Source organism: Plectropomus leopardus, chromosome 9 (genome assembly GCF_026936395.1).
Source record: "Plectropomus leopardus strain MGB_pleo_1.0 chromosome 9, ASM2693639v1, whole genome shotgun sequence".
NCBI lineage: Eukaryota > Metazoa > Chordata > Actinopteri > Perciformes > Serranidae > Plectropomus > Plectropomus leopardus.
The window spans coordinates 9,202,520-9,215,002 of NC_142184.1; the positions used below are offsets into that span (position 1 = coordinate 9,202,520).

The 12,483-nt window shown below is 41.4% G+C and overlaps 1 protein-coding gene across 1 annotated transcript; it reads right to left on the reverse strand.

Moving 5' to 3' along the window:
* Nucleotides 1-6,355: 6,355 nt before the first annotated feature.
* On the reverse strand, nucleotides 6,356-11,408 carry LOC121946471 (putative G protein-coupled receptor 173). Its single transcript, XM_088081898.1, has 2 exons — nucleotides 10,465-11,408; nucleotides 6,356-9,484 (listed from the first exon to the last, which is right to left on the reverse strand). Exon 2 carries the CDS (start codon nucleotides 9,312-9,314, stop codon nucleotides 8,103-8,105), a length of 1,212 nt encoding a protein of 403 aa, XP_087938024.1. The 5' UTR covers nucleotides 9,315-9,484; nucleotides 10,465-11,408; the 3' UTR covers nucleotides 6,356-8,102.
* Nucleotides 11,409-12,483: the final 1,075 nt, after the last annotated feature.

The window sequence follows — 12,483 nt, forward strand, 5'->3', positions numbered from 1 at the left end:
TCCTTAGTCATTAGTTGAAGATTCACACATTATAAATTGCCATAATTTTATTTCATAAAATGTAAACAACGTGTTGGCATAGAATGCAAAGAAACAAAACAGTAAACAATAACAGTAAAGTAACAGTAACAGTAGAGAATACACATAAGTGGTACTTCAGAATAAAAAATCTGTGCCACAAATTCACTCTGTTTCAAAATAAAGAGTCACTTGCAGTACATTCAGAGTAGACCTGCAACCAACCAGTTGGAAACAACTGCAACAGAATACTTAATTTGATATCTTTTTTTTCCTACTTCATTCGATACCTATCTTATGAATGGAAGCTCTCGGTTGCATGAGACGCCACCAGGTGCCACAAGCATGTGATATAGCCATATGTTCAGGCTGGTTACATCTTGGCATGTTGAACTACCAACTCTGTTGAATACACTGTGCTAGATGTTACCAAATAACAGACTCTTTGGGCTGTAGCTGCTCTAGTAGAGGTTCATTTACACATCGGGAGAGGTGTTGCACCAGATTTTGGGTCCAATGCATGTACAGTTTCTGTGGGCCCCCAGCCTTCCTCTCTTGATCCATGTCTTTCTTACACACAGTGGCGACTGGTCATTAGGGGTCCATGCAAACAAATCATATTATTATTAATGCTCAAATATTATTATTTACCATAATTTATCAGCTATGATTACAAAACATCATCCCAATTTGCGTGTCATTCCTGTTCGTATGTTTTAAATACTCAAAATACGATTCAGAGTCAATTTTCGTTCGTGTTTATTGGTCCCTGTTCATCTTTGCGTCCGCAGTAGAGCTACGGCGGCCGTGGGGTAAATGTGGGGGTAGCAATACGCATGCTCGGAGTGTATGGCGTCATCTGAGATTTCAGAGTTGATTGGCTAATATTTCAGAGCGGAAACGGTGATTGGTTGTCTGTCTGTTGTCTCGCGCTGTTGCCGGTAGCTGTGAACTTTAGCTCAAGAAGCGAGATTCGTTAACCGGTAAAAATGAATGAAGCGGGTTTCTTACCGGAGCACAGGTTTGAAACTCTTTATTTACAGAAAGAGTCGGACTTTTAGCACCTGGGGGGCCACCTAAGGGATATTGTCCTTACTCAAACTGCTGGTAAAACAAATCGTGGATTTAACGCGGAGTGGTTTTCGGAGAAAAGGTGGCTAACTGTTAGCTTCGAAGGGATGTTTTCCGTGGAGATGGCATCTGGTCCAGGACGAGTTTCGAAGATTTTAAACGTCTTTCTGAGGGGATTTAGAAACATGAAAGCAGCGGGAGTCCCCTGGACAACGCCGTGAATGTCGCAGCCCAAATTGACAGTGCAATACATAACAGACAGGTGGAGAACAGGTACGTGCGGATCATAACACTGCGTGGAAAATGTGAAACAGCGCTGCGATGAGTCTGCGGACTCTGGAAAGGATTATTCAGATGCATTTTTGCGACAATATGTGAAGGCAATAGCACTTTGACGCTCAGGCCATCTTTAAAGGGACATCCAGCAGTATACAAAATGAACTGTGTACAAAGTGTACAGGGAGGACATTGCCAACCAAGTGGAGGAGACGTCATTTGTCACCATACAGGCAAATGAAACAACTGCTTTGGTGAGTAAAAGCATATTTCATTTCACAATGGCTTTTTTACTTGATTGATTGATGGTGACCAGTTTCACTTTGTGCTTATCTTAAAGAGGTTCTCAATAGACAGATTTCTGTATGTCTGGTTCTGGCCCTCAGTGGTGTTGAGCTTTTTGCTGTTTGCTTTTATAGCCATGTAAGGTTATTTGTGTTGAGCTCATTTGTGTTGGTTAATGACGATGGAATATTGCATTCTTAATTAAGGTGTGTTGCAGTAGTAACTTGTGTAATTTCCGTCGCTTTCTCTCTCTCTCCCTCCTTAAAGGTATGTGCCACTCTGCACTCTCTCCTTAGAAGTGTTTAGTTGAGCCATGCATGTTAAAAATGAAATGATTGAGAAAGAAAAAACAGTAGTGAGAGTATTGTACACATAAAAACGCCACTGCTTACACACCTTTAGATTTTTTTTTAGCTTGTTTGCTTCCTTTCCTTTCTTTATTTTTTTGGACCCTGATTTCCCTTTTTTAGGGCGAAAGACATAACAGTGTTGAGCTTTGGCAGCTTAAGTGTCACTCACTGGACTTTAGCTGTATTTAGAAACCATTTTTTGACTTTAACAGGTGAGAGGGACCTAGGAGAGCTTCCACTATGTTTTAATACAAACTTTAGTCTTTGAAACCATTTATTCAGCCAATTTTAATTTAATTAATTTGGCACAAACTACCTAGAAATAAAAAATGGAAAGTAAAACCAAACCTTTTATTCAAGGCTCAAAGACACCCCCTCATCCCATCAATCCCACTTTTCACTCCACTATGACACCCCTGCACATCTCAATAAACCATTGGATGCTTGCTGTGATTGGCTGCAAGAAAACCATCTTGGTACATCTTGGGGTCTTGGTACAAAATCAATAGAAAGCAGGAATCATTTGACTGGAGAAGTTTCGATACTGAGTTAATTCTGTGGATAAAGGTATTGAGTACGATCGCTCCTGTTGGGCCCACCCCTAATGGACGGCAATGTCGTCTGTCTGATGGTTCACCACTTTGGTCCAGTCTGAAATATTTTGGGACTGTTGGATGTATTGGCATGAATCTTTTACAGACATGCATGTTCTTCTGAAGATGAGTCCCACTGACTTTGGTGATCATTCTGACTTTCCATCTAGTGAATTTTATTGGCTTTTCAGTGTTTCTCTACCAAATGGTTATAATCATTGATTGACTGATCTCTTTACTTTGATTTTTGTAGCTGAAGTTCTACAGCATGTTGTTTGTGTGAGTAATATTCACCTCGCTGTACCTCAGAGGTTTACCTTATTTGACTGTCCTCACTTTTTAATTCCTGACATCAACAGTTCATTTCATTTAAGGCTTGTCAGTGTTTAAATTATCAGGTTTGCGTCTCCAGTTAACTAAGGCATCACACTCATAAAAATACCCTTGAGCGTCTTTAATTAGGGAAAAGTTTTTTCACTGTGTCACTGAGGTTTTGCAAAAAAAAAAAAAACACATGCGTGGTCCCCAAAGGATGAATCTCTCTCATTTTAGTGAAACCCTCACTTTTCATCCAGTACTACCTCAAGGTTCACATTTATGGTTTTGCACGGAACATCTTAGTCAAACATCAGGTCCAATTTTCAGTTTGTCCAATACTTTAATTTATGAATTAATACTTGCAAAATCAATGATGTTCACATTAACCTCAATTGTACTTTGTGTTTAGTGTTAATTACAATACTTAAATGCTGAACTAAGATGGTGAACATGGTAAACATTCCTGATAAACATCAGCATGTTAGGTCACTGTGAGGCTTGTGGTGAGGGTGTTAGTTTGTTAAGATCAATGCTGAGGTATTTGGTCAAATATATGATAATACTTGATTTTGTTGACATTACCAAGGTGTAGCCAGTTGCAGGTACACTGTGCAGACTAGCTGAGCTTTTTCGACCTTTTCAGATTGTGATCCCTTAAAGTAACGTCAGTTTGTTACCCCTCTTGCTCATAGAGTGGATATCAGTTGTGAGCAGTTTAACCATAGGGTAATATTAACTTTTCAAATATTGTGTGTGTGTATATATATGTGTGTATATAATTTTGTTTAGCAGACGTCTGGTGACCCCTCAGATATTTATTGAAACCCTTTGATGGGTCCTGACCCCCAGTTTGAGAACCACAAAGACAGATCACCGTTGGAGAAATGTCTATTTTCTAGGCCTAGAGATGCTATAAAAATGATACAATAAAATTGCCTTGTCAGACTAATGAATTGTGACGATCTCACACCATTTGCATCAACTTAATGTAGAAGAAAGACAAATAATTAACAAAAAATTGTGGAAAGAGGTTGGAAAATGCACTTTAAGCCACAGTGTGTCCAGGAATCTGTATTTCAAACACATTATGTATGATTAATGCATAAATGCAGCATCTTCCGACTTCAAATTGTTTTCCTTTCAAGGTTGGTGAGGGTATTGTGACGTATAAATGTGGCTGTGTGGGTGCGAAAGCACAATGAATGGTTACTGTCAGGGAAGGTCAGGGCGAGGCTTTGTTTGTAACAGGCAGGAAAGGTGCTGATAAAAAAAACCCAAGGATTTCTATCCCAGAGAGCAACACAAAACTTCTCCTCTTGCGTGAACCCGAGCGCTCTGATAGGAGAACTCTGCATCCTCAGAACATACAGTGGGCGAGGATAAGTTTTCACAAATGAGTAAGACAGCCTTTGTTGTGGTGTATCTTGGAGAGAAGTGGGAAGAGAACTAAAAATAAGCGCTTCAGATGAATCTTTAACATCAGTTTTGGTGAGACACAGTCGGATACAACCTGTTAAACCTGGGACTATTTAGGGGTTGTTCTCACAGTTAATGCTGATCACTATGGAAACATCTCTTTCATCAGCTACAGTCTGAGTGCACAAATGAAGACAATGGAAATTATCTCTCATTCAAATTCAAAATATAAGCTCATTGTTTACCCAGAGAACACACTATCATACAATGGTTGGGTTTTTATTAGGCCCTAATTATGAATCAAAAATAATATTTTTGCCCCACCCTTTTCATTTGTTTTTAAAATGTCAGAATTATGTATTAGGTTGGTTGCATAAAGGTTTTGCTGTACATCTGTACAATCTGTTTGAGATAAAGTACATGAAGTATTAATGTTTCTTATCATGCAGAGGAGTTAACCATTAACAACATTTAAAACACATTATCAGCAGCGTTATGTCTTAAGATGTGTTTATTCTTCTGCTAGAGTGGGATCCAGCTACTTGTAAAATTAACTTTTTTTTTCATCCAGACATCATTCCACAAGCATATGTGAGTTTTACAGACTAAAATTTGTTTTTCTGGTCTGTTGAGCGATTGGATACTGCCTTAAACCCATTTCTCGGTTTACACAAACGATTCCACAGCTGCCTCTTGAAAAAGCCTGGCACAGAGAAACTGCTATTTTTATTGACATTATTTTACAGTCACCATTTTTGTGTTGTATCAAATCGCCTTTGCTATGTAGTGTGACGTGGTAAAAATACATTTCATGGTCCTGCTTTGGAGCATCAACATTAAATGCTAGAGCTTTAGGTTTGAGTATTAATGTTTTTTCTTTAGTCCACACATCCCTTTGTCTGTTTTCATATCAGACAAATACATTTGTTTTAGGCTTCATTTTTGTAAAGCAAGACTTTTGGAAGTAGAAATGCATTCGTCCTCTTGCAAATTAAAATTTGAATTCATGAGAAATATAATGCAAACTGGCTAAGTTCAGTACAGCCACACGTTTTGCTGCTACAGCCTCACTTGGTCTGGTATGACCAGTAGCTTATGGTGGCTAATGCTTGCTAAATTTAGATGTATTGCTGTGTAACATATTGTAATACCGCTCAGTCATGTTCTTGAGTTTATGGCTCTTCTCTGTTTGTGCTACATTTTATATTATCCTATTATTTTCATTTATAGCCATCCTGCGGCTGCTGGTTAGCAGACGTTACATACCAATAGTCTTTAAGTTTTATTGCCAGAAATTAATGGAACACCTCACTAAAAAATCAAAAATACACATTTTTCCAGCTACCTGTAGTGCTATTTATTTTCAAGTTTCCGAGTCTTGGAGATATTGGCTTTAGAGATGTCTGCCTTCTCTCAAGCCCAGTCGCTGACGAAAATTTTGGCATTGTACATTTAGGCAAACAACATATATATTAAATTTGTACATTAATTGTGATAATGTTGCCAAAGAGACATACTGTAGTTCCGATCTACAGATCTAGACTGATAAATAACACTACAAGTAAGAGGAAAAATATGTATTTTTGATTTTAGGATGAACTGCCCCTTTAAGTATATCCAACCTCTATGTTTTGTTCCAACATAGATGTTCACTTTAAGCCTTGTATAACAACTCTAAATCGCTCTGACCACTCCATTTTTGTGTGTGTGTATTTATACACCTGTCTCCACAGATTTGAAAGGTTGGCACTTGGTTGGTAAGAAATCACAGATCCTTTTGACTTTACCGCGGTTGTTGGTCAGTGTTCAGTGGAGAGGAAAGTGTCAAGTTGACTTTTTCATTTCATGCAGTCAAGTGTACAAAGCTCGACTGATTTGTCACAAATTGTACCCATTTTTTTCCACTGGAACTTAAATGCACAGAGGATGTAATTTGCGCTACATGTACTGTAAAGTGGTCTATATCCTGTTAGGTGTTCTCCACAGGGGTCCAGCCGTGTCAACATCCAGGCAGGCCAGAACTCAAAATGCATCAAAAGTAGAGTCTTTATTGATGAGTGGGCAAAAGAACCACCTCAGTTAAACTGTACAGTTACAGAATATCATCTCGCGAAGGAATGCCAGACGTAAAAATTATGGACCTCAGTTCCCGTTCGTCTTCTCATATCAACATCTGTACAAGTTGTAATCCCCAGTCTTGAATCTATGAAATGCAGTGGAATGCATGCTAATACAGTATGCTGTGCAAGTGTCCACATTTAGAAAAATTGACTGCACAAATATATCTATTCCTAACATACTGTAGGTCTGACATTTGTATTACATGAATCTTAATTTGGAGAGACAACTTCATGTAGTCTAAGCCGGTTTCCACACACCAAAAACATCTCAGGAGTCAGCCTTTGATTTTGTGTGATTCAAGACTCCCAAATGGTGACATTTATGTCAGGGTGGGGAATATAAGAGGGCCTGGTAACATTCAAGTTTCCTTCATATTAAGTGCCACTTCATTTCTTCTTTTTTTTTGTATTCTGGAGAGAGCATAACAGTACTTTTAAAACATTCCCAAGATCATCATTTGCAAATAAATGTTCATTTGCTAATGATTTTTTTTTTTTAAACGACGTAATTTACATCATCATTCAAGTCATTAAAATCCTCCGGCCTGTTTGCAATGCACAAGTGTTGTTTTCTAATTATTCTGTCCCCCTTTTTCATAATCCATCCACACTTCACATTTGCTTGTACATTGAAAAAATCCGACTACATTTTACGGAAATCCATTTAAAGGATACATTTCCATATGACGACTGCTCAATTTTGCATGACTCTGAGACACCAAAGATGAGGCTGCTTTCATATTTGACTCAATATTACTGGAACCTATTCTATCATCATTATTTCTCTCATCTTCCTCCCTCTCCTCTTCTGTCTACCTCTTGCACACACACATACACACAAATGCTATATAAAAACACACAAGCAGGAATATACATTCCTGTACAGTCTGTACAATATGAAATCAAGTCATATTTCAAAATAGTGTCATCTGCTTAACATGTATAGTTTACAAATAAAGGAAAAACAGGCAATTTCTTTTTTTATGATACAAAGAAACCTGACACGCCCTAAATCAAGTCCAAAAAATCAAGCATGTTGGGGGCTTCTTGGGTTCACAACAGCTATTTAAATGTATCCAAGGTTATTGGGTCCATTCGATATTTCTGCAGTCCTCCTTTTGAATTACATGAAAAGGCGTCCGGGGTGGTCTATCAATCCATTCAGACCCCTTTTGAGTTCCTTGATGTGTTTCAGAGTTAGTAACGCTCTGATCAACACTCTCTATTCACAGTCCGCAGCACATTTCTTCAAGGATTTCAACCCTCCGTGTGTCTGTCTGTGCCTCGTGTGACACACAAACTCCGCTGAAAGCTCTGGGGCGTGTCCCACTGAAATAAGGCAACATTATTTTTAAAATGGCATCTGTCACACTTAGTTGGAGCGGTGATTGTTGTGATCTTTCCTACCTATTAATCATACATCAGAAAAACGGTGCGGGGCTTTTCTGTCGCCCCGCTTTTCTATCACCTCTGCACCATTCAAATATCATCAACATTCTTCAATAAAATGGCGTTGTGCCTGCATTTGTTGGCGAATATTTGATTTTGTTGTGCAAAACAACAAAACAGACACAACCAAGGTGCGTTACATCACTTCTAGTCTCCAATTCTCTCTTGAAAACCTGAAACATTCCCCTCATCGATCTCATATCTTATCACATGATGCAGTAGGCCTCGTCCTGCGGCAGGTGTTGTTTAGTCCTCCAGTAGGTGGGCAGGTGAGCTCTCAGCACTTTTCTCAGGTCCTCGTTAAGCAGGAGACAGAAGATTGGGTTGACTCCGGCTTGGGCAAAGCTCATCCACACCGTAATGGAGAGGTACCGGTGAGGGATGATGCAGGACTTGACGAACACCCTCCAGAAGCACGCCACGATGTACGGAGCCCAGAGCACCAGGAAGAGCAGGGTGATGGTGTAGAACATCCTGCCCAGCCTCCTCTCCGACCTCACCTCCTCCATCCCGAGCAGCCGCCGGTGTTGATTGTGTAAATTTTGCCTGATGCCCAACAGAGTGGGTGGCATGGGGCCCCGACCGAACCCCGCGATCCAGTTGGCTGCGGCTTGACCTGTGGCCCCGGGACCGTGGAAGGTCCAGTTCTGGCTGATGGCTGGCACCAGCTGGACGGGTTTCATCTTGCGGTGCCTGTACTCGAACAGCAGCAGCTTGGCGTAGAACCCGTGGGTGGCGAGGACCACCACGGCGAGCATGAGCATGAAGCCCAGGGTGTCGTTGGTCTTCAGGTAGCGGTGTTCAAAAATGCACTGATCCTCATCACGGATGAACTTGTACGTCCCCACATCGAAGACGGGCGGGAACGCCATTGCAACAGCCAAAGTCCACACCATGCAGATGATGGCGGCGCAGGTCCAGATGGTCATGCGCTTGGCGTAGAATCGGTGGTGGGCGATGGCAAGGTAGCGGGTGACGGCCACGCAAAACAGCATGAAGGCAGCATGAAAACAAAACAGCACGGCCATGAACGCCACAACTTTACAACTCAAGGCGCTGTAAGTCCAGGCCGAGCTGTTGTGGACGGAAACTAGCACGAAGGGGAAGCAGGCGGCGGAGCGGACTGCATCAGCCAGGCACAGGTCCAGGAGAAAGAAGTAGGGGGCCTTGTGAAGTGTCCTGTCTCTTAGGACCAGCAGGGAGACCAAGAGGTTGCCCACGAGGCTGACACAGATGATCAAACCCAAGAAGACCAGCTTAAAGTAGGCGGACACATCTGTGGCAGAGATTCCTCCACTGTTGCTGCTGCCGTCACTGCTGCTGCTGCTGCTGCTGCCGCCTCTCGCCATTCCGCTCTGCGAAGCCAGCACAGCCAGCAAACTGCCGGGGCCGTCGATGGCAAAGCTCTGGTTAGCCATTCTATCACCTTCCGCGACAGCCCACCTGGTTCGGGGCCCTTTAATAAACACTACAGATCCTCCTACAGCCGTCGTCTCCCGCGGCTCTCTCTCGTCTTTACAAGGAGAGGCCGTGAGGATCTTTTCTACATGACAGACTCATCTTTCCTCTTTGTCCACAACCTCACCACCTGCGAAACAGAGACACATTTTTTTTTTCTTTGAGAAAACAAGATGTCTGCTCGTTAAAGGAGTCAAACGGAAACTTACATTTAACAGCGGTGGATACAGAAGTGCTGTGTCGGGCAACACAGTGGAAATCTTTGCCTTCCTGTTTCTCTAAGGCTGGGATCAGATCAGCAGCTCTACAGCATGCCAGCTCCTTGGCTCTCTCAGTAATTACCTTGCCCGTTGCTAAGATACAACAGCTCACATACTTTGTGCAAGTGTGGGTGTTTGAGTGAATGCATGGGGGTGTGCAGGGGGATGGAGCAGACACAGTAACACTGGGCATGTCCAACAAACAGAGATGTTGTAAATGAGCAAAGAACATTTTATGCTTTCTGTGCTGCTGCTGCTGCTGTGTACGTGTGGCTGTGCATGACAGCCAGTCAAAGGGTGTAATCTGTAACATTCATAGCACATAACAAATATGGGAATATAATGGCAGCCATTTGTATTTTTAAGGCCTACGTGTGTGAATTTACCCAGTAGGATTGTATGATAATCAAAATGATTATCATACAGGCCTCAGTTACAGGAGACATGATGAAAATTGAATTAAAAAATCCAAAATGCCTCTAAAAACCCATTTACAGGCGTGAGGTGATAATAATACATAGCTGTGCTCGTCTGGGTGGGCCTTGTCTATGTAGGCCATGAAACACAATATGAAATGCTGTAACTGTGGGCTTATTTTTCCCCTCTGCCACCTTGACAAATATCATTTCACCTGATTAGATGGCTGCCATGTCAGCTAGGCCTGAAACAGACTGGAGTAACGAAAAAAACAGATGAACAGGTGTCAAAATCACCTCTGCTGTGTGTGTGTGTGTGTGTGTGTGTGTGTGTGTGTGTGTGTGTGTGTGTGTGTGTGTGTGTGTGTGTGTGTGTGCGCGTATGTGTGTGTGTGTGAGGAAGAGAGAGAGAGCGAGAGATGATGATAACCTACCTTTCATCCCCTCATCTTTTTTTGGATCTCTCTCAAGGCAAAAACAAAATCCCAGTCGCTTTGTTTCACCGTTTGTCAAATCGAGAGAAAAACACATAATAAAGCCTCATGCTCGTGCTGTGCTCTCGAGCTCAAACAACACCTGTTATGCATAAATCCATCGCGAGGGGAGAGAAAAAAAATCGAATAGAGCAACATATAAGAAACATAAGACGGCGGATCTGATAATAATAATAATCAACAGCTGATCAAACAATCCGGGGTGAGAAGGGCTCGTGCCACATTTAAGAGATATGTATGTGGAAAAAAACATCCACCGCCACCCTTTTACAGCCTCACACTGAGGCGATGTGTTCATTTGTGTCTGAATATCATCCGAGAAAAACAGATTTTATGTTGCATCACGTCGAAGATCCAGGAGGCTCGAACCAGACGCGATAAAAAACATATCACATATATCCAAATGATGTCAGATTTTCAATGCTTATAATAACCCACCCACAAACGTTAGAGAGGAAAAAAAAGATCGCGCATCCCCTAAATGAATCGTCTTGGCATGTATATTGGCTAGTGGCACCAGAACAATTAGTCCACACAGACAACAGCCTCGATACGTCTCTTATTCCCATCTTTCAGTCAAAAAAAGGCGATGTATTTACCCTGAAGTGTTCATATGCAGTCTTTGTTTTGCTGTCCAGCGAAGGTGGACTACATCTTAATAGTCCACAATAAAAAAAAACCTCCTTCGTGACAGAACAGATACATTTCTGACAAATCCAGCGATGTCACAGGGGGATTCACGTCGCCATGCGCTGTCGAGATCACGATTTGGGATATAAAAAACGAGGAAAAAGAAAAAGGAAAACAACGCGGCTGGATTAGGCGAATTATTCCTGAATAATCCCAATTATGGCTGCTTGCAAGGAGGCAGCTCGCACATTCGCGGAAACCGTCGGTTTTATTCGGAGAGGAGAGAGAGGGAGGGGGTGGGGGGGTGGAGAGGCGGACCTGTGCAGTATTATGGGCACATTTAACTTGAGAGTGATGTTTTATTCTGACCGTCTCTCTCCGGCATCATGTATGACGCTGCGCGTGTCTTTGCCCTGTGTGGATGGACAGCGCGAGCAGCTCAAATCTGTAAACAAACTGTGTCTTTCATTGGTCTCGTGCTACCCTTGGTGACAGACTGGGACCCAAAAATGACACAGACACACACAGGCCCAACAGGGCAGCAGCAAGGAATTCTGGGTCCTCTGGTGGGATATTTGGGCCTCTTTAAAAAAAAAAAATTAAAATAAGTACATAAAATGATTAAAGCAAATTTCCATGGGAACGTTAAGCTGTAGGCAATACATTAATTATTGTATTTAATAAATATATCAAGTATTGTACTATTCCATATACTATACTATGCTGTGTTAAACCAGAGGTCTTTATTATTTTTAGGCTGAGGATCCCACATCTATCTATCTATCTGTCTATCTGTCATATATATATATATATAGAGAGAGAGAGAGAGAGATGTGTGTGAATTGCATTGTATTTTAAACTGGGCAGATGGAGGCAGTCAGGCAGAAGGCTATATGATTTGCGGGCTGCAGTGTTGACCTGTATTTGCTTTTTAGGTAGGCGGGGGAGGAAACTCTACTTTCACAAAGATACGTAGCAAAATGCAAAGGATACATATTGTTTGTTTTAAGACATTTTCATATTTGACAAGAAAAATTAATTAGAAAAATGTTCCCTACACCCTCCTGGACTCTCTGTTGAAGACCCAGGGGTTTGACTATATTATTATTATTATTATTATTATTATTATTATTTGTAGTATTAGTAGTAGTAGTGTTGTTGTTGTTATTGTTATTTAATGCGCCACTATATTTTACATCCAATACTGTACTCCACTACAGTGATACTCATCATACAGCCTGCAAGCAGGTGCCAGATGGCCCACCAACCAGTAGTGAAGTGGAAGTTGATGAGGTTGGTGCACTAGTACATTGACACATCGGTTACCAA